This window comes from Eptatretus burgeri, chromosome 7 (assembly GCF_056783735.1).
Source record: "Eptatretus burgeri isolate ZD-2024b chromosome 7, Ebu_testis_v1, whole genome shotgun sequence".
NCBI lineage: Eukaryota > Metazoa > Chordata > Myxini > Myxiniformes > Myxinidae > Eptatretus > Eptatretus burgeri.
This window is the reverse complement of record NC_140967.1, coordinates 33,677,490-33,704,940: the sequence shown is the minus strand read 5'-3', so window position 1 is coordinate 33,704,940 and position 27,451 is coordinate 33,677,490. Positions and strand designations below refer to the sequence as shown.

Here is a 27,451-nt window from a genome sequence, read left to right as displayed (position 1 = left end):
GAGTGATCTCACCATGAAGGACACATTCTATGCCACGCTCGAGTTTGTGGTTGATCAGTGCCCCAGGTGAGATACTGTTGTAGTCTTGGGGGATTCCAATGCATCGGCTGGAACTGATATGGATGGTTATGAGACATGTGTTGGTCCCTATGGGTCTGGAACTGTGAACCAGAATAGCACTAAGCTCCTTGACTTTGCAAGAAGTTGTGGACTTAGGGTGGCTGGTTAATGGTTTCAGTGCCCACAAGCTCATCGCTGGACTTGGTATTCCAACACTGGTGGTGTGGCAAAGGAGAGTGACCATGTGCTCGTTTATGGTCACTGGAGGATGTTCCAGAACTGCAGGGTCTACCAGAGTGCTGAGTTCCTCAATATCGACCATAGGCTCGTGGTAGCAACTCTGAAGTTGCAGCTTAAATCCGGGGGAATGGTACCATCCCAGCCAAGGCTGCATGTTGGCAAACTCAAGGTTGCGAGGGGAGCTGAGGAGTTTGTGAACAGGCTGATTGGGGATTTGGGGGGTCTGGATGCTTTGGGGGAAGCCTGAAGAGTTGTGGAGTGCCTTCAAGCCCACCATCCTTGATGTTGGTGGTGGATGTCTTGGAACTCACAGTTGGGCAAAAAAGAATTTTGTCTCTCAAGGGACACTGGATACAATTGACCAGTCACAGGGCCAGGCTTAATGGCAGAACTGAGATGTTCAGGGACTAGAGGCGTAAAACTGTACGTGTGCTAAGGGTGGACAAGGAGGCCTATGTGCGAGGAATCTGTGAGGGGGTAGAGCATCACCTGTGGTCAAGTGATTCTCGTCCTCCTTACAGGGGTATTCGCACATTGCGTTCCTCCAAGCCAGTCCCACGATGTACTGCAGTGAGGGCAGAGGGTGTTCAGCTCTTGACAGAGGAGTCCGAAGTGAAGGCTCGCTGGGCTGGTTACTTTGAGCAGCTGTACCAGGCTGATCTACCAGCCTTTGAGTTGGATGTGACGGGTGTTACTCTCCCTATTGCTGACCATCCATTCAACTGCAGTCCATCTTCTTTTGTGGAAACACATGCTGCGATGAACTCGTTGAAATGGGGTAAAGCTCCTGCGATTTGTGACATCCACACTGAACTTCTCAAGGCTGTTGAAATGCGGAGCTCATGTCGTTGCATGCAGTTCTGTGCTCTGCTGGAACACAGGCATCCTCCCATTGACTGGAAGAGGGGCCTTGTTGTCCCTCTCTGGAAAGGGAAGGGTGATCGCCAAAACTGGAACAACTACTGAGGGGTGATAAGCAAGTGCCAGGCAAGGTCTTTGCTTAGATCATTATTGATAGGGTTCACCACCATCTGCTTGAGCACCAGTGCCCTGAGCAGCCAGGCTTTACATCAAAGAGGTCAACAATTGACCGTATCCTTGCTCTTCAGGTCCTCACCGAATGCAGATGAGAGTTTCAGCAGGGGCTGCTGGTTGATCTCTGCAAAGCGTTCGATTCAGTGAATCAGGATGCCCTCTGGAGGATTGTTGGTCTTCGTGGGGTGCAACCGAAACGGATTCATCTGATGTCTGAATTATACTCTGGTACTGAGAGTGCTGTAAAATGTGGTTATACCATCTCTGACTTTTTTCCAGTTTTTACTAGAGTTATTCAGGGGTTTTTACTGGCCCCTGCACTTTTCAGCGCTTGTATGGACTGGATTCTGGGAAAGATGTCAGAGAGATCAAACTGCAGTGTATCGTTTGGGAATGTCAAGATCTCTGATCTTGATTACATCGATGATGCAGTCATCTTTGCAGAGACTGGATATCCTTTTGGGAGCCCTCAGGGTGCTGAATGAGGAGTCAGAGCCACTGGGATTATGTATTTCCTGGGTCAAAACTAAGATTCAGGCTTTCAGAGACATATTGGATGCTGCCATCTTGTATGTACCTGTTTGTGGTAAGGATGTTGAGGTCACAGAGAGATTCACTTGCCTTGGCTGTAATATTCATATCTCTGCTGGCTGTGAGCCAGAGGTCAATAGACGTCTGGGTCGGGCCTGGGGAATCATGGATTGACCGGATCATGGCATGTGGCGTTGTCAGTACTTGTGCAGTATGACGAAAGTCTGAGTCTTCGGGTCCTTGGTGCTTCCAGTCTTGCTCTTCGGAGGTGAGACTTGGACTCTGACCAGGGATCTGAGATGGAGACTAAATCCCTTTGGTACCAGGTCTCTTTGAAGAATCCTTGGCTATCGCTGGTCAGACTTGACTTTGTGTTCAACGAGCAGTTGCTGAGTGAGACTCAAGTGAGACAAGTTACCTGCATAGTCCATGAGTGTCAGCTGTGGCTGTATGGACATGTGTCTCATTTTCCTGACGCAGATCCTGCTCACCAGATTCTCTTTGTGAGGGAACCTCTTGAGTGGAGGAGGCCAATGGGCCAACCACGTTCCTCGTGGTTGCGGAATCTCAAGGAGATGGGTATGGGCCAGGCATCTGTCTGGGCGATGGCTAGACCGAGGTCCCTGGAGTACCGGTGGAAAGTGGGTGCAGCGACGCGCTGCTCCGGTGCATTCTCCCATACCTGGCCTTACCTGACCATGTGCCGTTCTAGTTAATTCATGGAATGGTCCCCCTGGAAAGGTAGTGAGCAGCAGCAGAAACAGCAGATAGGTTGAAATTGGAATTGGATAGGAACCCAGAAACAATGGAGATAGAGGTGTACAGGGTTTTTGGCAGGACTGGTGGGTAGCTAGAGTGGGGATGGGTGATTGTGTCATTCTGTGCTGAGTGTGATGTCTGTGAGAGGGTCTCATCAAAGGATTGTTCGTGGCCAGTGTTGTGTATTTTTTACGTTAAAACCGCCTTTGCACCCCCCCCTCCCAAAAAACATTTCCCTACCCTTCATTTTTAACACCCTTTTGATATCCCAGAGTCTGTCACATTTTCTCATCCCAACTCTTCCCCCAATTCCCCCGATGAAGTCATTCTGATGGATTAATTTAATCTGGTGTTGGTGTGGCGGCGAATGGCCTCCTCCTGCGTCCACTATTCCTGGTATCCCTTGTTATCGGAATGCAGGAACAAATTGATAAGCGTTCGGCTTGATTCCCCTTTATATCTCAGTCGTCTGTGGTCTTGATTAACTGGCAAGGTTAGTCTGAACTTCAACTGTACAGTGATGTAGTTGCGGTTACGGGTGGTTGTTGTCCCCGTCCCAACATGCAGCACTAACAGATCTAATTATAAATGTGCTTGAACAACAAATGTGAGGATGAGGAGTTGATGAGTGTACATTTGGCCCATGTATTACCTTCTCCAAGGTTATTTATTAGTTTGTGTGCTCACCTGCTGAGAGAGAGGAATACAAATTGATAGCTCTGAAGTCATCTTAAAGCTGTGTCCATGCTGAGTGAATGAATGAGGATTTTAAGTGAAGTCGTCACCAAGTGCAACCAAATGAAGTCGTCGTACTTACTTCTTGAGAGATCTGAACTTCTCAAAGAGGTAAATGAAGAGCAATATGAAGAAGAAAATAATAGCGCTTAAAGCTATTATAACCTCGACAGCAGTCCAGGACAGTTTACTCGCTGCTGGAGTGTTTCTGTTATTTTCTTTACTGTCAGACACTACAACAGAAAAATGTTCATTATTAGCAGTGATCAATGAGAATAACTAAAAATACAAACCACATTTTTGACTGATGTAGCGGTGTCACAGAAAGAACCTTTGGAGAGTGGCACACCTGTACCTTTAAAATGCAGAATTCAAAATGATTTATATTGTTCTCCACATCATATATTTGTGGGGTATGGGTCAGTAGTTGAAATTAAAGAGCTTAGCACCATATGTGTTTTGCTTATTTTTTTTAGGACTAGGTTTGAATCAAAGAGTTCATGAACAGCTTGCACACAATAAAAACAAAAGTAGTGGTACATTCAAAGTACACCCCCCCCCCCATGCCAAATAAATAAATAACAAATCCTCCAGCACGCAGCACATGGAGTCGGAATTGGGAAGGAGCGGTGTACAATAATTGATGGATTAATTGCAAAATTAAAATAAATAAATATTAAAATAATAATAATTAATTTATCAATTAATAGCAATCCTAAAGCACCACTGTTTCATCCGAATCTAATTTTTTGAAAATTAAGTAATTTATTGAAAAATGAATAATTAATTGATTAATCAATAAATCAAAAAATACCCTTTAGAAAGAGCTAAATCACTTGGTCACTGTTATGTTCAAATATCAGCTTCCGAGCTCACAAGGTGCCTGAGATATTGCCCATATGAGAAATAAAATAAATAAGTAATTGATAAATCGATCGTAATTAAGTAATTCATCTATTAATCGATTAATCAAAAAATAAAAAAATAGCGTTTTTGCCAAAGCACATCTTCACTTTTGTCCCCAAATTCAAGCTTCCCAGCTCAAAGGATGGCTGAGATATTGCCTGGACAAATAAGCAAACAAACAACGAAGAAACCAAACAAACAAACGGAGTTAAAACTGAGTACTCCCTTCCTTCGGTGCCCGGCTATGACATCATGCATCGCCTGTATATGGAATTGGGAAGGAGTGGTGTACAACTCGAACGGCACTTGGTGAAGTGCAGTACCTCCGCCAGGCCGTACGGTTTACGTTTTGTATTCATCTCACTAATATGCCGGATCCGCAACCGGACCATTCGTCCCCCCCGTCCCACACCAAAATCTAATTTATTTGTCCTTGTCACTTTCTCAACTCACCCACCAAGTTTCGTCCGAATCTGTAAACAACTTTTTGAAATATCGTGCTATGTATCGTTTTTGGCCCCATCTCTCAATGGTGAAGAATCACTTTAAAAATTCTAGTATCTGGATCTGTATCTTCACCAAAATCTACTCAATTCGTCCTTGTGAGATACACAAACTGTTCCCCCAAATTTCTTCTGAATCCGTCCATAACTTTTTGAGATATCCTGCTCACAGACAGACAGACAAATGTGAAAACAACCTCCGTTCACCTTTGGTGGTGGAGGTGAGCATTATTTGAAAGAGAAGGTAGACAGGTTGAGTATTGAACAATTCTTCAAATATTGCTCCAACTGTTCCATCTAAGTCGGAACTGGAAAATTGTGTATGCTCGCTGTATTTAATCAATGAAAATGAGTACCTATTTATGGGACACCTTGTATATCCTCCAACCCTGGCCTCCCCTCCCCCCCCCCACTCTCCCTAAATATCCTCCTCTACCTTCCCTGCTCCCCCTCTCGTCCTTGACAGTTCCACATGTATCACGTACAAATCTCTTGGTCAATCACCCGTTGGATGCCTTCCATCGTCTATTACCATGGTTACACAGCATCACCTTGGTTACACAAAACAAAACATGTCCATCGATCCCACAGTTTTGTTCAGAAACGATTGATGACGTACAAACGATGAAGTTTTTGAATGTCGAAATGTTCTTGACATTGAAAGCTGAAAATGGATGTGAACAACAACCTGCACAACCACAAAATCCCTTTCATCAGTATTTGCACAAATTACCTTTTTGGAGATGGAAGTCCTGCTCATTATGAGAGTTCCCTGGATTATCTGGAGGGTGTTTCTCCAACTCCTTCTCTCGAGCATTTTGAAGGAAGTGAAAACGTTGCAATCCCATTTCCATATTATCCAGATGTTTGAGAGTTGAGACAATGTGTGTTGTTTTGGTTCGAGGTTCTCCTTGAGTGTTTGTTGCCTTTTCCAAGTGAAGGGTATTTTATCATTTCGGAGAGTAATGTCGTTAACTATGGCTGAAGTAAGGTTTTCGATAGCCAGTTGTACAGGTTCTTCCAACATGAATTTGGGTAGTTCTGTAAACTGGCCTGAGAGAGGAAAAAAAAAACAAACAAAAAGTTAAACAGGTAATCGTGGACTTGAACAGTGAAATGTAATGTTAAATCCAAGTGAGATAAATCTATGAAGATGTCTCGGCGAAACAAATCCACATTCAAGTTTCTTTTTCAAACCCCATAATTGTTCAACATTTTCAAACAATTTTTGGTTTTGGACTGCGACTATAGATCCAAACTTAAAGATTAAATATTGCAACTAAATGGACTGTAATGGAGTTAGTTGATTCGTTATACTGTATCATAATTTTCAAGTTTAGTGTATGGTATACGTTTTGTAAACCCCAATTTCGGCTTGATAGATAGTGTTTAGTAAATCCTTTCTCTCCCTTCCATCCGTTTGTATTTTTCACTGCTAAATGTGCTTACGTCTCATTTATTTGATCAATAGTTTACCCCTTTCTCCTCACCGGCCTAATGAATAACGGCCCTCGAGACGAATGGAGACCGTGTTCTTTTGAATGGGGGCAATGATGTGCTCAAGCCAGGAAACTAATGAGTCTGTTTGAGGATGTCATGTGAGGGACAGTTTTGAACCGTATTTTGGGTGAGAATTGGCAGCTGAGCCAGGAATCCTGAGAGTGAGGTTCGTGTTCGTGCTGTTTAGCAGGAAATGCTGAGAGTGAGGTCTGCCTTATGGTAGTTTAACCAGGAATCCCGAGAGTAAGGTTCATGTTAGCACAGTTTAGCCAGGAATCCTGAGTAAGGTCCGTGTTAGCACAGTTGTAATGGGAATCCGGAGAGAGAGGTCTGCCTCATTACAGTTTAGCCAGGAATCCCGAGAGTAAGGTCCTTGCACAGTTGTGAAGGGAATCCGGAGAGAGAGGTCTGCCTCAGCACAGTTTATCCCGGAATCCGAAGAATGAGGTCCGTGTTCACACAGTTGTGATGAGAATCTCGAGAGAGACGTCCGCATCAGCACATTTGTGTCAGGACCTTCACAGGGTGAGGAGCATTTCAGAGTTTTCTTAGCCTCTCCACAGACACTCAGCAGGCCTCCCTGCCAGAGCATCACAGAGGGTTATTTGGGCCACCCCAGTGAAAGGAAGACCTGGTTCCATGATCATGGTGATGCCAGCGGCAAGCTCACCCCAATCAGCCAGAGACCCACCTCACAGAACAAATTCATTGATTGCTTACCCTACAAAGTCTCAGTGAAGATGCCTCACTGAGCTAGACCATGCCTGAACATGCCATTTTTTTTTAATCCCATACCCCCCCCCCCTCCTATCTTCTGATACTTTTCTCCTTTTGTATGTCCGACTACCTCTCAATCAGAATAGAGTATAGGTAGTTGAGACCAAAATCATTATCTGTAATAATAGGTGTGTGTGTGTGTGTGTGTGTGTGTGTGTGTGTGTGTGTGTGTGTGTGTGTGTGTGTGTGTGTGTGTGTGTGTGTGTGTGTGTGTGTGTGCCCTTCATACCTCCAAAACCATGAAACCTAGCGGCCCCAAACTTTGCCTGCATACTAAGGGAACTCCAAGGTAGTGCATGAATGAAAATTGGGTATTTGGGTTAATTTAAACACCCCTTTTGAAGATAATTAACGGCCTTATTTAATTATCCTTTAGCAAGGCATCCTCATTGGTCAGCATTCTGTCAGCTTGCTGGGGTCTTAATTCGCCATTTTGTTCGTCATATTCCAATCACATGCCTTGATTTGGAAACACCATCTACTCTCACAGACTAATTAAAGTATGTAGTTGAAATATTATATCTATTTTGAGAATCAGATCTCGTGGACTAAATACGTCAAAATCTGGAGTGAAATCTGAAAATTTTAACAAATTAATGATTTTTATAACTAAGTGTATTTACTTAAGCAAAGCATTAAACTTAACTTTTTCTACTGTTCAGATGATTATATGGAGCGAAGACAAGAAGAAGGAATGCGCAGAAAGTGGAACTTAATTGAGCGCAACGCTGTGCTCTATAACCCGCTTTTGCAATCCATGACAATGCAGTCTTCAGGGGTCTTTTTTTTTTTCGGCAATTGCATAAGTCGTTTTCTTTTTACCATTTTGTGCGATCTGCTTTCATGTAAAAATATTAATATAAATATATTAATAGTTGCTGCAATATATTAATAGTCAGCAGTTTCTGAAAATGAAGAGGTACGTAGACAGCACACATGGACGTGGTACAAATGACTCTCCATGGGGTGTGTGTACCTGCATACGAGGAGGTTGGGGGGAACGCCTGTGGGGGTGGGGGCATGTATGCATGCATGCAGGCAGGCCTTTGCCAGGTAGAGAGCATAAGTTTTCATTTTGAAATGCTCTTGCCCGGTTTTATGTAGAACACGGCAGTTGAAAAGAAAACGTTGCTGCTTGGGCACGTTTCATCGCCTCAGTAATGCCCTGATATGCTGCCTGGTCCGTCTCCCCTCACGCTTCTGGTCCATCCACCCTCACACTTCCTTCCCTTCCCCCTATGCTGCCTTCCATTCCCCTCCTGCTTCCTTCCCTCCACCTCCCCTCACACTGCCTTCCCATTCCCTCCCCTCACACTGCCTTCCCATTCCCTCTCCTCACACTGCCTCCCCTTTCCCTCACGCTGGCTTCTTCCTCTCCACCCCCACTGTGGTCCCATTCCTTCTCCTCACACTGCCTCCCCTTTCCCTCACGCTGTCTTCTTCCCCTCCTCTCAAGCTTCCTTCCCTTGCATTAACACTGCCTTCTTCCCCTCCCCTCACGCTGCCTTCTTCCCCTCTCCTCGCGCTGCCTTCTTCCCATCCCCTCACGCTGCCTTATTCCCCTCTCCTCGCGCTGCCTTCTTCCCCTCCCCTCATGCTGCCTGTCTTCCCCTCCCCTCATGCTACCTTCCCCTCCCTCCCCTCAAGCTATCCTCCTCACAAACCCCCTTTATGACCATACAACTCTCCAGAGGTCGAGGAGAGGAAGGGGTGTCAAAGAATGTGGGAATTGGAAAATGAAAGCTTTGTTGTTTTTTTGGTAGTTCTGTTGCTCAGATCAATTCCACAATTCGTCTCAGGTTAAGAGATTCGAGAGCTTATCATACGTGTGGAAATTAAACAAAGGCACGAACACCGGCACAGCTATTTCAACAATTGAAGGGAAATAGCCTTCCTCCCCTTCCACTTCCCTCATGCTTACCTCCTCCCAAAGCCTCTCCACCACCCATAGACATCTCTGGGTGGTGTCCGAGCATTGATTTGTATGACCAGCATGAACGCGCTGTTTTAACATATCCGATTTTGTTCAATCCTGCACTAATGCCAGCATAAAGGGAACATGCCCCCCCACTTTCCCTCAAGTCCCCCTATCAAAAGAATGGCCAGAACACCTCCTTCCCCTCCCTATTACCCCCCTCTCTCCCCCATTATCTTCGCTCCCTCCCCCCTCCTGGAGTGTAGAACGACGTGTGTGAATCCTCGCTCTCCCCTCTCCTTCCTCCCTCTCACTCCCTTCCTCTCTCGCACCTATTACTTGATCTCTCCGTCCCTCCATATCGCGCTCCCCTACCCCCCCCCCCAGTCTCAATATTCCCATCCGCGAAGTGACGGGTTGTGTTTGAAAGTAGTTAAAGTGTGATTTATTGTCCAATCGAGATGGCTTTCTTTTTATTATTCTTCATTTCTGCTGTTATTGTTATTTTTCTTGCTTCCTTCCTGCCCTGAGTTCATATATCCAATTTATTCAACTAATACATTTGATATTTTTGATTCCAATCGTCATGGGATTGATCGCTTCTCCATGCAAGAATAAATTACCAGCAGGCACGCGGGGGTTGCATTCTCGGCGTGTGCATCCAAATTGAGAATGATACCATTCCTGATCTACCATTCTGTGTGCTCCACTCTAAATTCAAACCTCCATGCTCATGCCATCTTGTGGAGTGCCAACTTGGGTGTCACCTGGTTCTAATCCGGTCGGGCTCGGTTAGGTAGTCGTTAAAATATTAAGAGTGGGGATTAGGGTGCATCAAACGCCCCCTTTTTTGCGAAAGTTTGAAAAACATAACGGCGATAGGACAGATGTGTTCGAATACATGAAAAAAACATCTTTTTTTTTCAGAATTTTTGGTCATCATCTTGGGGGTCCACATCGGGGTCAAAGTTCAGGTATGCAGCTCATGCACATTTTTCAGAATAAGCGTTATTTTTCACTGTATAGTGATCAAAACTTGTGTCTGGTGGTGAAATAATTCTGACATATCAATGTGCTGCTCCTTTGGTGATGTTTGTAACACTGTTGGCTTGTTATTTGTTGGCACAGTTTCCCGGAAATAGTGTTTTCCCGGAGAATTTCACAGTGGAAGATCATGAATGTAAAAGTTTGGACGATTTGGACAGTTTGGACTGTAAACGTTTGGACAAAGGAACTTGGACTATTGCCTATTGGGCGCTTTGGTACGACTTCAGAAAGCCTCACTTCCCCAGCACATTCACTTGACATCTAGCCTATCTGACTTTGTCTCGGTTGATTCCTGGTTTGTGTTCCAAGAACTTGAACTGGACGATTCATTCTTAATTTTTTGAAGTGAATGAGTGGGCAACACTTCCAGCCTATGTGGATTCAAAATCTAAAACCAAAGCACTCAATGCAACTAATAATGCGGCTAAACGTCTAATAAAACTCGGAACGGACTGTCTCGGTGCAGCGAGGTCTGAAGAACACTTTCAGAATGTGCAACAAGTCACTGAGAATGACAGGAAAGAGAATCCAAATCTCCGGAAACGCTTGAAACTTGATCATTAATGATATTATATGAGTACCTTGATATGAATACACATAATTCTGGGTAATAAAGCCGTGAATTTGACAGAACCGAGGCATTTGTTACTATTTGTTGTTTTTTTTTCTGGGAAAAATCACCAGTTTCCCGCTTCTCCGGCAAATTTCCCGGAAAATTTGATTGGCTCTATATCACTGGAACATCACCAAAGGAGCAGCACATCGATATGTCAGAATTATTTCACCACCAGATACAAGTTTTGATCACATTACAGTGAAAAATAGCGCTTAGTCTGAAAAATGCGCAGGAGCTGCGTGCCTGAACTTTGACCCCGATTTGGACCCCCAAGATGATGACCGAAAATTCTGAAAAAAAAAATGAGAAATGTTTTTTCATGTATTCGAATACATCTGTCTTATCGCCGTTATGTTTTTCAAACTTTTGCAAAAAAGGGGGCATTTGATGCACCCCAGTGGGGATGTGAATTAACAAGGTGGTATATCTTGCAAGCAACAAAAAACTTTTCTCATTACTTTTTTGAAAACATTATTTTTGGAGTTGATCTTTTTTGTCTCTTACTCATGCTCATTGAACATATTTCACACTGTGATCTATTTAATGACGAGCTGCGATCATGTTCAAACACCTTTAGACAGCAATGGGGTTTCCCTGATGGTTCAAGTTGAATTAATGTCAAAGAGGATGATGAAACATGGTTTTGTGCCAACCTTGAAACCCAGCATTCCTGCCCATTTCAAGGCCTTGGTATTGAAAAAAACTGCATGACCCAAACAAACCATGCCAGTATCTCAAGAGTATCTCAACTTATCGCCCACCAGGTGTTTAAAAGTTCAATAAAGGATGTAAAGAGCTATTCCACTCGGGCAATATCGTTATCCCTACTTAAATCCAACTTGGAAGTCCAATTATGTGAGTGACAAAGTATGTTGTGAACAAGGGCACTGTTGTCTTGTGAGTGAATATCAAAAGTAGATATCTGTGATCACAAAGCGATCGCGGCCAAGGGTCAGCCTCTCCCGGCTTAACCCTGGGGATCGCCCGTGACCGACCCTTGGCCCGCGATCCACAGATGGCATTTTTTTTTTTTGGCCTCCATTTAACCGTGACCTTCAACATTTAGCGATTTTTTTTCTGTACACATAATCGAGGCTCATGGAATTGTGAGAATTAGTACACTTAACAGATCAGGACATAACAGGACAAAAGGAACAGTTGAGAAAGGGGGGAAGGTGTGGGGGAGGGAAACCAGCAGCAGAGTTGAAGGCCAAGATAGAGGCAGACTTGGCCAAACAATGGGTGTGGCATATACTAGCTGTTTAGACACACTTCGCTTGAGTCCATAATGTGAATATGAAGTAGAGTTGAACTTCTTTTCTGAACGTCAAGATTGTATCATATTGTTGTGGAAATGGCTTCTTGGGGTTGATTGTATAGCTTAGAAATAGTTATTCCTTTCCTACATGTATTAACATAAGAATGAGGTAATTTAATTGTGAAGAAGGATCATGCATCAATATTTGTATAGAAAGCTGCCATCTTCCCTCCCTGATGTTTGTGTCTAAACCTGCTTCTTCCTTGAAACCCCTTCTCATGGTATATCCTTTGTAACCCATCTTGTATGTGCTTTATGGAGGAGTCTATGGCAGGGTAGAGCTAGTTTTGGCGCCAGAACCTGAGCCGAGAACATTTGAGAAGAGTCAGAGGCTCAGGGCAGGAATTTCCCAACAACTTGCAGCCAAACCACCAATCGGTGTGGGGCAGCCATGGTGGGACGAAGTCACAAGGTGGGACATCCAAGTTGCCCATATAAGGCCCGCACACCCACGGTTCAATTTGGTGGTCCGATGGTAGTCCAGTTCAAAAAGGTCACATTATCATGGTGCAGCCCAATTTGTGGGGTCTGATGCTGTTTGAGGGCCCAGTCCAGTGTGTGCAGCATTGAAATTCAAGTGATGGGACCTGTGCGATCGCTTTTCCACCTCTTGCCTATAGGAGAACGGGCTGGGCTCCTATTGATGTGGCGTGTGCTAATCCTATGACCAGGCAGTGGAGCAGTTCACTTTATAAAGAGCATCACGGTGGCCAATGGCCATACAGCTATTTCTGTCTTATCCTTATCCTGATCGATCTACTGTGGTGTGATTGAGGGCCCATTAAGGAATAGTTTACTTAACGCTCTTCTGTCCGTATGAAACCCGGGGCACATTTTTGGCATTTTTAAAAACTATTTTATTTATTCACTTTAGATTGTTTAAATATAAGTTCATGAGGCAACACAAAATCCTATCAATCACTGCTCACCAGTTATGTCCTTGTTTTTTTTTCTCACAAAATATTCTAGATATCTGATCCAAAGCTCCAGAAGCAGTGTGGCTTCCTCCTGTTTTTACATCACCTGTTTTTTACAATGTGCACTGCATGAAAACAATTAATAATTGTATGAGAATGAGCAAGGAAAAGAATGAACCCATGCACTTTCACAAACAAAATCAGTTGTGAGTAAAACGATATTTTGTGTCGCATTTTATAACTTTATATTTCATTATGAGATTGATACACAGGTGTGCATTATATGCTGTTTTGGTAGCTTTTCATACGTTGAATGGAGTAAGTAAATTTCACTCTCATATTGTATTGAGGTGTTGCACACGAGAGTGAAATGGCATTGTAGCTCATCAACAACATGATTACTTCTGAGCTTTTTAGTTCTGGGTTTGAATCGCAGCAGATTCAAATCCTCTGTGGATAAATTGATAGTGAAACACAGCACCATCAAAGGGGATGCAGAAGTAGCTCTTTATCTTGCTTGCACTTCATTGTAGACTCTAAAAATCCCATGGTAGCTTGGTACACTTGGTAGCTTACCAATAAGATTGAAATTTTCCTGAATGGTTCCTCGCAATCAACTTGCCAAATTTTAACTCGCGGTGCTTTATAACCGCTCTAGACATCCTGGTTTACCATTCAAAAAATTTACCTTTTGACTGAATTAAAAAAAATTGTTGTACATTAAATAACCTTGAACATCATTCCTGATGATGGGTCAATAATACGAGCTTTGGTTGATGATGATGATGATGATGATGTCATTGATGAATCGTACAAGCTTCTCTCTTTGTACACGATGTGAAAGTAAGCTATTCAGCTGCACAATATTGTCCACAAACCTCACTGATGCAAAGCCTTTAACAATAAAGAAATGATTGAAAATGCATCTTAATCAGAGAGATAGGAAGATCAGTGAGAAGAGGTCAAAGATAATTTTTGTCCTGTCTATTTCGCAAGCTGAGAATCCAAGCCTATTCATCATTGTGTAAATTCCTGTACAAATATATCAGGAGTATATGTGATGGAAACGAGAAATATGGTGCTGTGAAGGTGCAGCTCACCGGTGATCATTTGCGCCTCTTCCTCCTTAATAGGAACGGATACTTGTTTGGAGAATCTCGAGTCAATGAATGAATCGTTTGTGTTGTTTTTGTAGTTTCCATTATCTCAGCTGCCACAGGTTCTGCAAGACAGTTGTTGAAAGTTGGGTCAACTCAATACATGCTGAAGTTTTTCATGCTAAAGGTTTCATGGTTTTGGAGGTATGAAGGACACACACACACACACACACACACACACACACACACACACACACACACACACACACACACACACCTATTATTACAGATAATGATTTTGGTCTCAACTACCTATACTCTATTCTGATTGACACAGACTCAATTGAGAGGTAGTCAGACATACAAAAGGAGAAAAGGATCAGAAGATAGGAGGGAGGGGGGGGTATGGGATTTAAAAAAATGGCATGTTTAGGCATGGTCTAGCTCAGTGAGGCACCTTTACTGAGACTTTGTAGGGTGAGCAATCAACGAATTTGTTCTGTGAGGTGGGTCTCTGGCTGATTGGGGTGAGCTTGCCGCTGGCATCACCATGATCATGGAACCAGGTCTTCCTTTCACTGGGGTGGCCCAAATAACCCTCTGTGATGCTCTGGCAGGGAGGCCTGCTGAGAATGTCTGTGGAGAGGCTAAGAAAACTCTGAAATGCTCCTCGCTCTGTGAAGGTCCTGACACAAATGTGCTGATGCGGACGTCTCTCTCGGGATTCTCATCACAACTGTGTGAACACGGACCTCATTCTTTGGATTCCGGGATAAACTGTGCTGAGGAGGACCTCTTTCTTGGGATTTCCATCACAACTGTGTTAACAAGAACCTTACACTCAGGATTCCTGGCAAAACTGTGCTAACATGATGAACCTTACTCTCGGGATTCCTGGATAAACTACCACAAGGCAGACCTCACTCTCAGCATTTCCTGCTAAACAGCACTAACACAGACCTCACTCTCGGGATTCCTGGCTCAGCTGCCAATTCTCACCCAAAATACAGTTCAAAACTGTCCCTCACATGACATCCTCAGGCAGAGTCATTAGTTTCCTGGCTTGAGCACATCATTGCCCCCATTCAAAAGAACACGGTCTTCATTCGTCTTGAGGGCCGTTATTAATTAGGCCGGTGAGGATAAAGGGGTAAACTATTGATCAAATAAATGAGACATAAGCACATTTTGCAGTGAAAAATACAAACGGATGGAAGGGAGAGAAAGGATTTACTAAACACTATCTATCAAGCTGAAATTGGGGTTTACGAAACATATACTATACACTAAATTTGAATGATACAGTATAACGAATCAACCAACTCCATTACAGTCCATTTAGTTGCAATATTTAATCTTTAAGTTTGGATCTATAGTCGCAGTCCAAAACCAAAAATTGTTTGAAAATGTTGAACAATTATGGGGTTTGAAAAAGAAACATGAATGTGGATTTGTTTCGCCGAGACATCTTCATGGATTTATCTCACTTGGATTTAACATTACATTTCGGCGTCCATTTTGGATTTTGTGCTCTGGTGGATTTAGCCGACATTTTTGGAAAGTGCATAGGAGCTTATATTTTTTTTTTCTAAGGGGTCTAAGGTAGCCAAATACACCATAAATTTTTGGAAGGAAAAAATGGTCCACGGATTCTACTGAAATGACCCTACTACAGTACATGTATTCATTCCACACAAATCATTGCTCACCTGTTTTACTATTTCCTTCCCCAAATGTGTCATTTGGGGGCGATGATCAACTTCCTTCATTCTCTTTATTTTTATCATCTGTGGCAATGTGCAACACAGTGGAAACATTGAGGAAAAGTATTTAGATGAACTCGGGATTGATTGGCAGGATGAAACCTGGTCCTTCGCTATTTTAATCCAAGGTGGTTGGTAAAATGATATCACATACCTCATACATACAGCACACAACATGCAGCAATATTCATGGCCTTTCTTTTACTCATCACAGTCCTTTTTTATAATGAATGATTACACTAACTAACAAGTATTTGTCATCAGATATAATTTTAGGTGGACTATCTACCTCTTGGGATGCTAACTCGAAATCTGTTTTTGAGTTTCCCCCAGCACATCTAATTTTCGTGATGACATTGATCAAATTTGAAAGGTTATATTGCCTTAAAATTAACTGATGCCAATACCCTTTCAAAATAACCTTTCGAAACGTGTCAAACACCAGTGCCACAAAATTGAAGGGGGGGAATCTTTGTTGGAAAATCAGGGTTCTGCAGGATAAAGGCATTGAAGAAAGCCTCAACTATTTAAGAACTAAAAGAACTATTTAAGAACTTTCAAGTGGATTTGTGGAAACTTCTTGGGTAACCACAAGTCTCCCGCATACAAAGATGGAGTCCAGAAACTGCTCAATGCATATCAAACAAGAGCGCAAGTGAGCACAATATATGCCCGAAAAAGTCTCTGTGATACACACACGCACAATTATAGATTCAAACACGTCAATTTATGAAGAACAAAAGGTATATACAGAATTGTGCTACCACATGGAAAACAGCATCCTGGTTGCCATGGCAACCACTTTATATGACGAACGGATGTCGCGACACACCGTCTCCACAGTCTGTACCTATGTACCAAATATGAAACGTGAAAGCTGAAAACTTTGGGAGTTAGAGTGCGGACAGGAACGGACGGACGACCGGTATCACATAATACGCCCCGATATATATATATATATATATATATATATATATATATATATATATATATACATATATACATATATACATATATATATACATATACATATATACATATATATATATACATATACATATATACATATATATATATACATATACATATATACATATATATATATATATATATATATATATATATATATATATATATATATATATATACATATATATATACATACATATACATACATCGGGCGTATAAAAATGGGCTATCGCATGTCCTTGAAATTATATTTTTTTACATTCACATGTAGATTTCTTTCCTGAAAACCTTGGCATAGTGAACGACGAGCAGGGGGGACGCTTCCATGAAGACATTCAGGCAATGGAAAATCACTAACAATGTTTCTGGAACGAAAGTGTGCTGGCACACTACTGCTGGATGTTGTATCGCGACAATCTGGACAAAGTTTACAAAAGAAGATTGTACTCGCAATGTTTTTAAGTTGTTATACATTAATTTTTTTCACAAATGTGTACTGTATAAATTTAACCAAATGTATGGTGTGCATCAGGTTTATGAGAATTGTATGGGAAAATAAATAGTTGTAAGGTTAACTAGTGTAATATGTGATTATTACCTAAATTGTGCTGAAGTTAACACCAGTCATATTTCGATAATTAGATGTGCTAGAAGTAAACCGAAAACAGATTTGGAATCAGCGTACAAAACTGGGCTACAAAAATGTGTTTACATCTTTCATGAGAGAAAAAAGTTCGATTTTGTCAACCAGTGTTACCTTCTGTGGATGAAGATCTTCACTGTAATTGTTTGCATTATTAACATTTCTCTGTGATCCTCAATAACTTTGCTTCAAAATTAAAATTTGCATCACGATGTTGATAGATGTTTTTGTTTCATATCAAACATTGCTTTCTCATATAGTTGAATTAGATTATTGTAATGAGAATGATGTTGGGTCAATCATAGCATTTAAAATGATGCAAAATGAAGACCACTCAGCAGAGGATAATGCCAATTGAGTCCTACCTAGCAAGTTAAGAAATCAGGCTGGAAGGGAGAAGTGCGGTGTCAATAAAGTGAAGCTCACCAGTGATGCAATTATTTTTTTCTTCGTTCACAGGACCTGGAATTTGTTTTGACGATCTCAAGACTCTTGACAAGTGTGGTGGAGGTTTCTTTGTGGGTTCAGTGATTCGAACCTCCAACAGTTCTGTGGGATGGTGCCACTTGCATCAAAATACAAAAATTGCTGGATTGAAAGAAAACAAAATGACAGAATCTGTAATTATGAAAGTAGTTGAAGCTTACTGACCATTTTGTTACTCCAAATAATTGTCAAAGAATGAAAAATCGCTCACAGTTCATGGGATGGTTGTGGCCATCATCCTGTAAATTGTGGGAAGGGACCTCATAGCTGAAGAAAGCATTCTGGGTAGTTCCAAGATGCTGGAGAGAGATGGTTTTTTTGGAACTATTTAATACGCCTTACGTTTCCATTTTCCTGGTTGTGGTCGCTTCTCATAGTCCTCCAAGGGATCTGCTTCCAAAAAGCTAAATGATAGCTCCAGATTCATCTGTGCTGCTGTATATTTTATTTTCTCTGCTTGTGTCGATTGTTCTTCCTATTGAGTGCTCACTCTTGTGTATTTCTTTTGTGCTCAAAAATTTTTTTTTTAACCCAAGTTACGTGCAGGAAGCAAAAACATACCTACTGCTTATAATTCAAAACACCTCACAGCACTGGAAAATGTGGGGACAGGAACATTGTACTGTAAATGGTGGAGACTTGTAATACCTTCCCCCACCTGGAGGCGGTGCTACACGATACACATGTACATAGAAAATTTGCATCTCCCCTCCAAAACCACCAGCAAAGACAAAAACACCCCTATACATGAATTGGGGTCATACTGATCCGATGTAGCAAGTTTGGATGGAATCGGCCCAGAACTGTTGGAGGAGCAGCCTGACAAACAAACACCGGTCCATGAATTATTGAACGGATTTCCATCCTGCGTCACAGGTTCGGATTGGTTTGTGCCGACCCATTTTTTTCACAACCGTTTCCCATACTCACTCGCCGTGTCTCCATTATTCACAACCCTCACTTTAATTCCTTCCTTGTAACTTCTGTTTAATGCAAATAAAAAAAACGACAAAAAACTCTTCTTCTTCTTCTACTTGTTATTCTTTTTCCCTCCTTCTCCATCAATTTAAACCTTTTTAAAAGTTAATTTTAAAACATTCAACCTTCCCACTTACTGGCTGCCAAACACCTTTCTCTCAGTCTGCTTTCCATTCTCTCTTTCTTTCTTCATCTCTGGATGACTCGTAAGCCCGTGCCTCATCTACCATCGCGTTCATACAGCGCTGTCTTTCTTCTTGCCTGAAACACCATTGCCATCCCAATCCTGATGTCTGTTTTTATCTCTTCACCCAAGGAAACCTCAAATGCAACCCTTTTTGTACTGTGTGTGGGACTACAATGAAAAACTCCCACATATTATGTTCACACCCTGGTTTCCCGAGACCTACTCCAGACTCCTCCACTGCACCCTTTCTCGATGTCCCCTGATTGTGTCCATCTACCTCATGCCCTCCCCTCCTTGCTTCCTTGACATCCTGCATCATCCTTGCTTCTCCTGCACCTTTCCCCCTCTTTACTTCATCATGCAGCTCACCCCCTCTCAGATTCCCCAGTGTGCTGGCACCTCGCTTCTCCCAATGAATCGAAGCCCCTCTCTTATCCCCCTGCATCCTGTCCCTTCTCTTCTTCACCAGCGTTCCAGCCCCTCTCTTCTCCCCCTGCATCCTCTCTTCTCCATCTGTGTCTCGGCCCCTCTCCTCTTCCCCTGCAGCCTGCCTCCCCAGCAGCATGTCCCCTTCCTGTTCTCTCGTGTCACGCACATCTCTGCTTCACCAGCATCGTGCCCTTCTTTGCCTCTCTCGCATCCCACCCACTCTCTGCTTCCAGTGTCCTGCTACCTCTCTGCTTCACCAGCGTCCTACTCCTTCTCTACTTTCCTAGTGTCCTGCTCCCTCCTTGCTGATGTGGAAGAAATAAAATTAATTATATTCATGTATTCTCAATTTCATTATACTACTGTTTTTAACAGTAAATAATAGGGTGTTACTATTGTACTGGAATCAAAGTGACTGTCAGTAAAATCTCTTTTTGCAGCCTTTTGATCTCCATCTTGATGTAGATGATATACAAGCAATATGAAATGGTATCTTACTAAATCTTATGTGCTTTATCTCATTGAAAGATACGTATATCCAAATTCATATTTCCAATGTTTAAATAAAACTGCTCTGCTGCTCAAGAGAAGGACGCTTTGCTGCTGGCACCCATTGTCTGATGGTAATTACATAACTCCCGAAAGGCGATTGCAATAGAGGACTTGTTGTCCAAGGACGATTATATGACAACATAAAATGGAATGTCGTATTTTGAGAATCTGGTTACTCAATGGTGAACGGAAGGTATGATCAAAGTAATAGGCTTGTGTCTCCATTCACTCGGCCTCTTCATATTTTGTCTTAACTTTGTTGTTACCATCTCTTTCTCACGGTTGGCCGCGTATTCCCAAACTGCAATCATGATCTGAGCGTGTCTATCAGCCCTTCCCTCCCAAAGTGGCCATGTCTGCAATTCCCCTTCTCATGCTTTCCGGCCCCCACCCCCATTCACCCTTACCAGATGTTTGCACTCCAGAATAGTATAAAAACAATTGCTCTGGGCATTTTGGGGAGAAAGAGGATGGTGTTTGTTATTACTTGTCTTGTTATCCTTTTTCCCATGCGCATGTTGGTTGTTATTTGTATTTGATGTGTGCTGTTAATAAATGGTTTCAGAATCCGAGAGAGAAGATCTGAATTCTTCCACACTCCCCGCCATGCCTCATCTCCTCCTTCTTCACCCCGCATCCCATTCCACCTCCTCCCCACTCCCCACGCTCCCTGACCCCACCCCTCTTTTTCTCTCCCTGCCAACATCTCCTCCCCCCATTCCTAACTCTATGGACCTCCAACATCTGAGGTCTTTCCTCCAATTTGACAGACCTCTCAATTCAACCTGCCACTGGTAAATCAGAGATCATCTGCCTAGAAGAATCCTTCCACAGGATATCAGCAATTCCTCAGGTTTTTTTTTTAATTTCCCACTCATCAGGCCAGAAACCCGATCTGGTGGAGAAGTTGCAGTTATGTCTCAAACTCCATTTCTTACTGTCTGTGTACAACCCTTCCTCCTCAACCCCCTCTTGGAGGAGTACCTTTGGTTGCGCTTTCCCCTCCATATCCACCTTCTGTTTGTCTGTGTTCTGTACCGTCATCCTAACAGGTAAGACTATTTATACCTCACGCTCTGCCAACATGGACCATCTAATAACCACTCATCCCAATTCTATATCTATCTATCTCTCTCTATCTCTCTCTATCTCTCTCTATCTCTCTATATCTCTCTATATCAATATATATCTCTCTATATCTCTCTATATCTCTCTATATCTCTCTATATCTCTCTATATCTCTCTGTGTCTCTCTATATCTCTCTATATCTCTCTATATCTCTCTATATCTCTCTATATCTCTCTATATCTCTCTATATCTCTCTATATCTCTCTATATCTCTCTATATCTCTCTATATCTCTCTATATCTCTCTATATCTCTCTATATCTCTCTATATCTATCTCTCTCTATCTCTCTCTATATCTATCTCTCTCTATCTCTCTCTATCTCTCTCTCTCTCTCTCTCTCTCTCTCTCTCTCTCTCTCTCTCTCTCTCTCTCTCTCTCTCTCTCTCTCTCTCTCTCTCTCTCTCTCTCTCTCTCTCTCTCTCTCTCTCTCTCTCTCTCTCTCTCTCTCTCTCTCTCTCTCTCTCTCTCTCTCTCTCTCTCTCTCTCTCTCTCTCGTCAACATGCCAGTTGGCTGGGTGTTGGGACCTCATGAACCAATCATGGCATTGCAGCAAAATAATTCTGTAATTCCATGGGCGTCACCGAATAAGTGAACTTTTCCACCCGAATATCTCTCAGTGGCCCGTCCCCCTTCTGGACTTGGCAATGATGATTTTCTCTACCACTGTCTCCTGTTGCTCTTCTACTCCAATAGGTTACTCTGATAATTTGCTTAAAAGAGTCAACATCTCTCCTGTGTATTTTCAGAGAGCTGCCTCAGTGTCATATAACCTGGCAATTCACTCAGACTGGCAGGAACTGCAACCTGGCCTCTCATGTCAAGACTGGTCCTTCATTTCCACCTCTCCTGATATCAATACTGCAAGGGAATCCTTCCACACAAGCTTGCTTTGAATATGCACAGATTTCTACGATCTCATATGCAGTTATCATACCTGTCCTCTCACCCCAGTACACAGAAACCTGTGATGAGACAGTTGCTGTCAAACAACTTGCCTTCTTTTTCTGGAAGGAAAATCCCACTGAAGGCAATTTCAGATCTTTTTTGTTTTATTGTTTATTTTTATGTATACCTTGTCGAGGCTCGTATGAGAGCTAACACACAACGCACAACAAGGGGGGCAGGAGACAAGAGGGGAAGGAGAGGGAAGGACAAAATAGTGGGGAGCAGAGACATTAGGATATCTGTGGAAGGGAGAGGGATGGGGCGAGGAACATGGGGAATACAAGATGGACAGTACAGGGACTTTCAGAAAGAAAAGCAGGGAATTTGAAAGAGGTGGGGTTGGGGTCGATTTATGGGGGTAGAAAAGATCATGATTTTGGATGGGGGAAGATAAGAGGTGGTGGTGAACAGCAGCTGCCTTGAAGAATGGGACTAAAGAGAGTGAGGGAGTTTATTCCAAAGGCAGGAAGAAAGAAATGAAAGAGTGAAGGTGAGCAGTGATTCTTGATTTTGGTAGTTTTAGCGGAAGGGAGTTGCTGGCGGACCCTGTGGAAATATGGGGGGGGATATATCGCAGACAGAGCAGGGGGGCGAGACTGGAGAGAAGACGGTAGAAGACAGAAAGACCACTGACCTTCCTGTGGTGAGAGAGTGAAAGGCCCAAAGACTCAGTCTCACCGTGATAGATACCAATAATCCTCAATGCCTTGGTTTCCACAGCATTAAGCCAAGAAAGGTGAGAGGCAGGAGCACCAGCCCAAAGGGGAGGGCAGTACTCAATCATGCTGCAGACGAAAGCTTTGTATGTGGTCAGGATCTCAGGTGGGCCGAGGAGGGACCTTGTACGACAGAGGAATCCCAGTCAGTGATTGGCTTTGGAGGCCAGATCATTCCACAAGGCCAGAAAAAGTTTGTGTCCACTCTCGGGAGAGCCAGAAAACAACATTTAGCCAATCTTATGGCTGAACTCTCAAACGTGTCTCCTTCTTCAAATAACTTCTTTTTTTTGTATACCTTTTTTGAGGCTCGTATGAGAGCTAACACACAACGCACAGCAAGGCAGGCATGAGACAAGAGGGGTGGGAGTGGGAAGGACAAAATAGTCGGGATCAGAGACATGAGGAGACCTGTGTAAGCGAGAGGGATAGGGCGGGGAACACGGGGTATACAAGATAGATATTACAGGGACTTTCAGGAAGGAGAGCAGGGAATTTGAAGGAGGTGTGTTTGGGGTGTATTAACTCGGGTAGAAAAGATCGAGGATTTGGATGGGGGATGACAAGAGGTGGTGGTGAACAGCTGTTTCGAAGGCCTGGACGGAAAATGGGATTGAACAGAGTGAGGGAGTTTATTCCAAAGGTGGGAAAAAAGAGGAATGAAAGAGTGAAGATCCTGGTGGCATCCAAATCCTGGTGCTGCCAAGTTAAGTCTGTTTCTAGTGTGTGTTCCCCCTCCATCTCCAACCTTACCTCAAATGGCCACACAGCTGACACTGCACGTGAAAAGGCTGAAAGTCTAAACTCTGTGTTTGCTTCTAAATCTTGTGTCCCAAACCTATCATTTTCTGCACCCACTTAATCCAGCCACACCCAGCTGTTGCTGGACTCTGTGTGCTTTTCTCCTGACAAAGTGGAGAGCTTACTGTCAAACCTAGACTCAAATTCTGCAACCAGTCCAGATGGCATAAGCATACATGTCCTACAAACCTGCTCTGCTGCTCTTGCTCACCCTCTCTCTGTTCGATTCACCCTCTCATTTGCTCATGGTCATCTGCTTGGAAATCAGCAAACATGACCCATGACCCTGCATAAAAAAGGTGCAAAAACAGATCCCTGCAACTACAGACCAATCAGCTTTCTCCCAATCACCAGCAAGGTTATGGAATCATCATCGCTTCAGACATTAAATCCTTCCTCTTCTCCAATGGCCTGATTTCCGATCATCAACTTGGATTCAGACCAGGCACTCTGCCTGGATATGCTGCTTCTCCTCTCCCAACAATGGATGGAGGTCCTCAATGCCAGACATGAAATCAAAGCCATCTCTCTAGACAGATGGTGTGCTTTCGATACGGTCTGCTGCCCCACCCTGCTCACCAAACTCTCTTCCTACGGTATCCACTCATGGCTCACAGACTTCCTCTCCTGTTGCAGCCATCATGTGGCCCTTAATGGAGTTCTCTCCTCCCCTCTTCTTTTCCAGGCTGGAGTTCCTCAAGGCAGTGTCTCTTGGCCCTGTTTTTTTCTAGTTTTCATCAATGATCTTTCTAACTCTCTGGAAAATCCTCTTTATCTCTTTGCTGATGACTCCACTCTCAGCCGTACCATCTGTCATCCCTCAGATCGGCAAACAGCAACGTCGTCACTCTCTGCAGATCTGGATAAAATCATAAACTGGTACAACACGTGAAACATGTTTTTCAATCCTGACAAATTTCACACTCTCACTAGGTCTCTCCAAAAGGACCATCTGGAACCCCCCCCCCACCTCCCTCTACCTTCTCAACAATCCTCTTGCAGAAAAACTTTCATTCAAGCTTCTGGGTCTCACTATTTACCATGATCTTTCCTGGGAAAGCCACATTTTCAAGCTGGCCTCCAAAGCCAGTCGCCGACTGGACATCCTCCGTCGTGCAAAGTCCTTCCTTGGCACTCCTGAGCTCCTGACCACAAAGCTTTCTTCCACAGCCTGATGGAGTACTGCTCTCCCCTCTGGGCTGATGCTCCTGCCTCTCACCTTTCTTGGCTTCATGCTGTGGAAACCAAGGCATTTAGGATCATTAGTATCTCCTGCGATGAGGCTGAGTCTTTGGGTCTCTCACTCTCTCACCACAGGCAGGTTGGTCATCTTTTTGCTGTGTTCCACCATCTCCTCTCCAGCCTACCACAACCCCCCCCACCCCCGCTCCATCTGAGATATGTCCCCAATTCCCCTCCCCCATCCCCCATATATCTGCAGAGCGCGCAAGGTCCGTCAGCTGGTAAAACTACCAAAGTCAAGAATCACTGCTCACCTTCAGTTTTTTTTCCCCACCTTTGGAAAAACTCCCACACTCTCTTCAATCCCACTCTTCCCTTCAGGTCTTCAAAACAGTTGTTCACCACCATCTTTCATCTTCCCCCATCCAAAACCATGATCTTTTCTACCCCCGTTAATCCACCCCAAACCCACCTCCTTCAAATTCCCTTCTTTCCTTCCTGAAAGTCCCTGCAGTGTCCATCTTATTCACTTTGTACCCCACCCCATCCCTCTCCCTTCCACAGATCTCCTAATGTCTCTGTTTCACACTTTTTTTCTCTTCCCTCTCCTGCCCCTCTTGTTATATGTACTGTGTGTTCGCTCTCATATGAGCCTCGACAGTGTATCCAAAAATCAAAAATATATATAACATCGCAGCTGATGTCTCATGAGAAAGCCAAATGCCTCAATTCTGTGTTTGCTCCCAAATTGTGTGTACCCAACCCATCACTCCCTACACCTACCCAACCCTCCCATGTCCAACTGCTCCTGGATACTGTCTTTCTTACTTGAGAGGTGAAAAGGGTTCTGCTAAACCTTGACTCCAATTCTGCGACAGGCCCAGATGGCATCAGTGCACGTGTCCTAAAAACCCGCTTTCTGCTCCATTCACTTGATCATTCTGTATGGGTCAATTTCCGTCTGCCTGGAAGTTAGCCAACATCACTGCAATCCAGAAACATGGTGGAATATCAGACCCTCTTAACGACATGCCAATTAGCTTACCTTCCATAATAAGGAATGTCCTGGAACATGACATTGCAGTTGACATCAAATCCTCCCTTTTCTCCAATGGACTGATCTCAGATCATCAGTTTGGTTGGGAAGGGGAGAGGAGTGGGGGTTGGGGGGATTCTGTTAATACAGCAAGCAGAGATCAAAATGATGTAGCCTCAGATCCACCCGATGGGAGGGGAATGGAAGGCAAATTCTGCCACCCTTGAATTTTTAAGTAATTCTTTACCATTGAGAGATGGGGCCAAAAACGATGCAGAGCATGATATTTGAAAAAGTTGTGGACGAATTGTGATGAAATTTGGTGGATGATTTGGGTCGGTGACGAGATCAATCCGATTTGATTTTGGTTAAGATCCGGATCCAGATCTGGCTTATCAGTCGGAGACAAAACATATTAACTGTTCAGCCTGGCTGAGGTGTGCGCTCTACCAAGTGCCGTTGTAGTTCACATCTGAATAACTAGAGACGCCGGGGTGGGGGTGTGGGAAATTGCCCCTCCTGTTCTTTGTCCTTTGGCATGGGGGGGGCAGAAAGTGCCTCATCACGCGAATGCCCCCAAAAGGTCTGATGACTTCAATTTGCAACTTGCTGTTTATCTCCAGATATTTATCTTTCACCCAACATCAATAAAGGGAAGGATACGAAATGGAAGACCAAGAAGGAACTCGAAGAAATAAAGAACAAAGATGGAGTCATCAAGAGGAAACCTGGACAGGATTCGGGTTTCAGCCACTACTCCACAACCCTCAAACCCATCCAGACGCAGCCAAGTGAGCCTGACAGAAAACTTTCTGCAGGAATTCACTTCTCCTTCGAGAGATAGATAAAGAAAGAGAAATCCAGAGTAAAACAGATGAAAGAGAAGAAAAAGCAAGAATTAGAATGAAAAGAGAATTGTGAAAAATAAATAAATAAATAAATAAATAGATAAATGAAAGTTTTTTTTTTTGCATGGGCTGTCATCCCCAAATAAATTCATTGTTCTCAAATAAATCAATAAGTTCTGCCCCCCTTGACATTTTACCATCTGGGTGTCCCTGTGTTTAATGCTTCGGCAATTACTTATTTTTAAAACAAAGGAATGTAATTTTGATTCTGTCTGTCCACTTCATGCAACCAATGAAATATTGCAATTTTTGTGGAAATGTTTAAGCAGTAAAAACAAAAGATCAGCTTTCAAAACCGTAACATTATAACCCACAAATGAAATGATAATCTCAAGGTAAAGGTGTTGTCGGACAAACCTTCTTGTTGAAAATCCAAAGGCCTGTGTTGAGGCACAACTTGGGAATTGTGACGTGTTTCCTGTTTCACGTTTGAAGAGTCTGGATTGGAATGATGTAGCTTCAGGTCCATTCTTCCTCCAGCCAGATCTATTCCGTGGAATAAGAAAATTGTGGTTAAATGGCCGCGACGGAAAGGCTTTTCATTGATTCTTCGATCTAAAAATATAATCAAGGCTGCAAGTCCTTTCTTTTGATTCAGGTGAAGAGTGACTTGCAAGGTGAGGGGTTAGCTTTGTGAGATGTCAAAATACCTTCTGCATGTGGGATGTCAAGGATTAGGAAGTCATGGAGAGGGCACAGTTATGATTAGGAAGATTCATCTTTTCTTCTCTGAGGAAGTGACGATGGGGGTGATGAAGCGGGGACCGAG

General features: G+C 43.2%; 1 protein-coding gene across 3 annotated transcripts; it reads right to left on the bottom strand.

Annotated features, from left to right (window-relative positions):
• Positions 1–2,961: 2,961 nt before the first annotated feature.
• Positions 2,962–27,154, bottom strand: LOC147022995 (uncharacterized). Of its 3 annotated transcripts, none has more exons than XM_085888001.1 (5): positions 27,040–27,154; positions 17,758–17,880; positions 13,960–14,081; positions 5,503–5,822; positions 2,962–3,593 (listed from the first exon to the last, which is right to left on the bottom strand). In XM_085888001.1, the coding sequence occupies exons 3-5, from the start codon at positions 13,967–13,969 to the stop codon at positions 3,519–3,521; spliced, it is 405 nt and encodes a 134-aa protein (XP_085744127.1). In that variant the 5' UTR covers positions 13,970–14,081; positions 17,758–17,880; positions 27,040–27,154; the 3' UTR covers positions 2,962–3,518. The 3 variants fall into 2 exon arrangements, 2 of the variants coding, with proteins under 2 accessions (XP_085744127.1, XP_085744128.1); XM_085888002.1 differs by lacking the exons at positions 2,962–3,593; positions 5,503–5,822 and adding an exon at positions 12,871–12,984.
• Between the last annotated feature and the right edge of the window lie 297 nt (positions 27,155–27,451).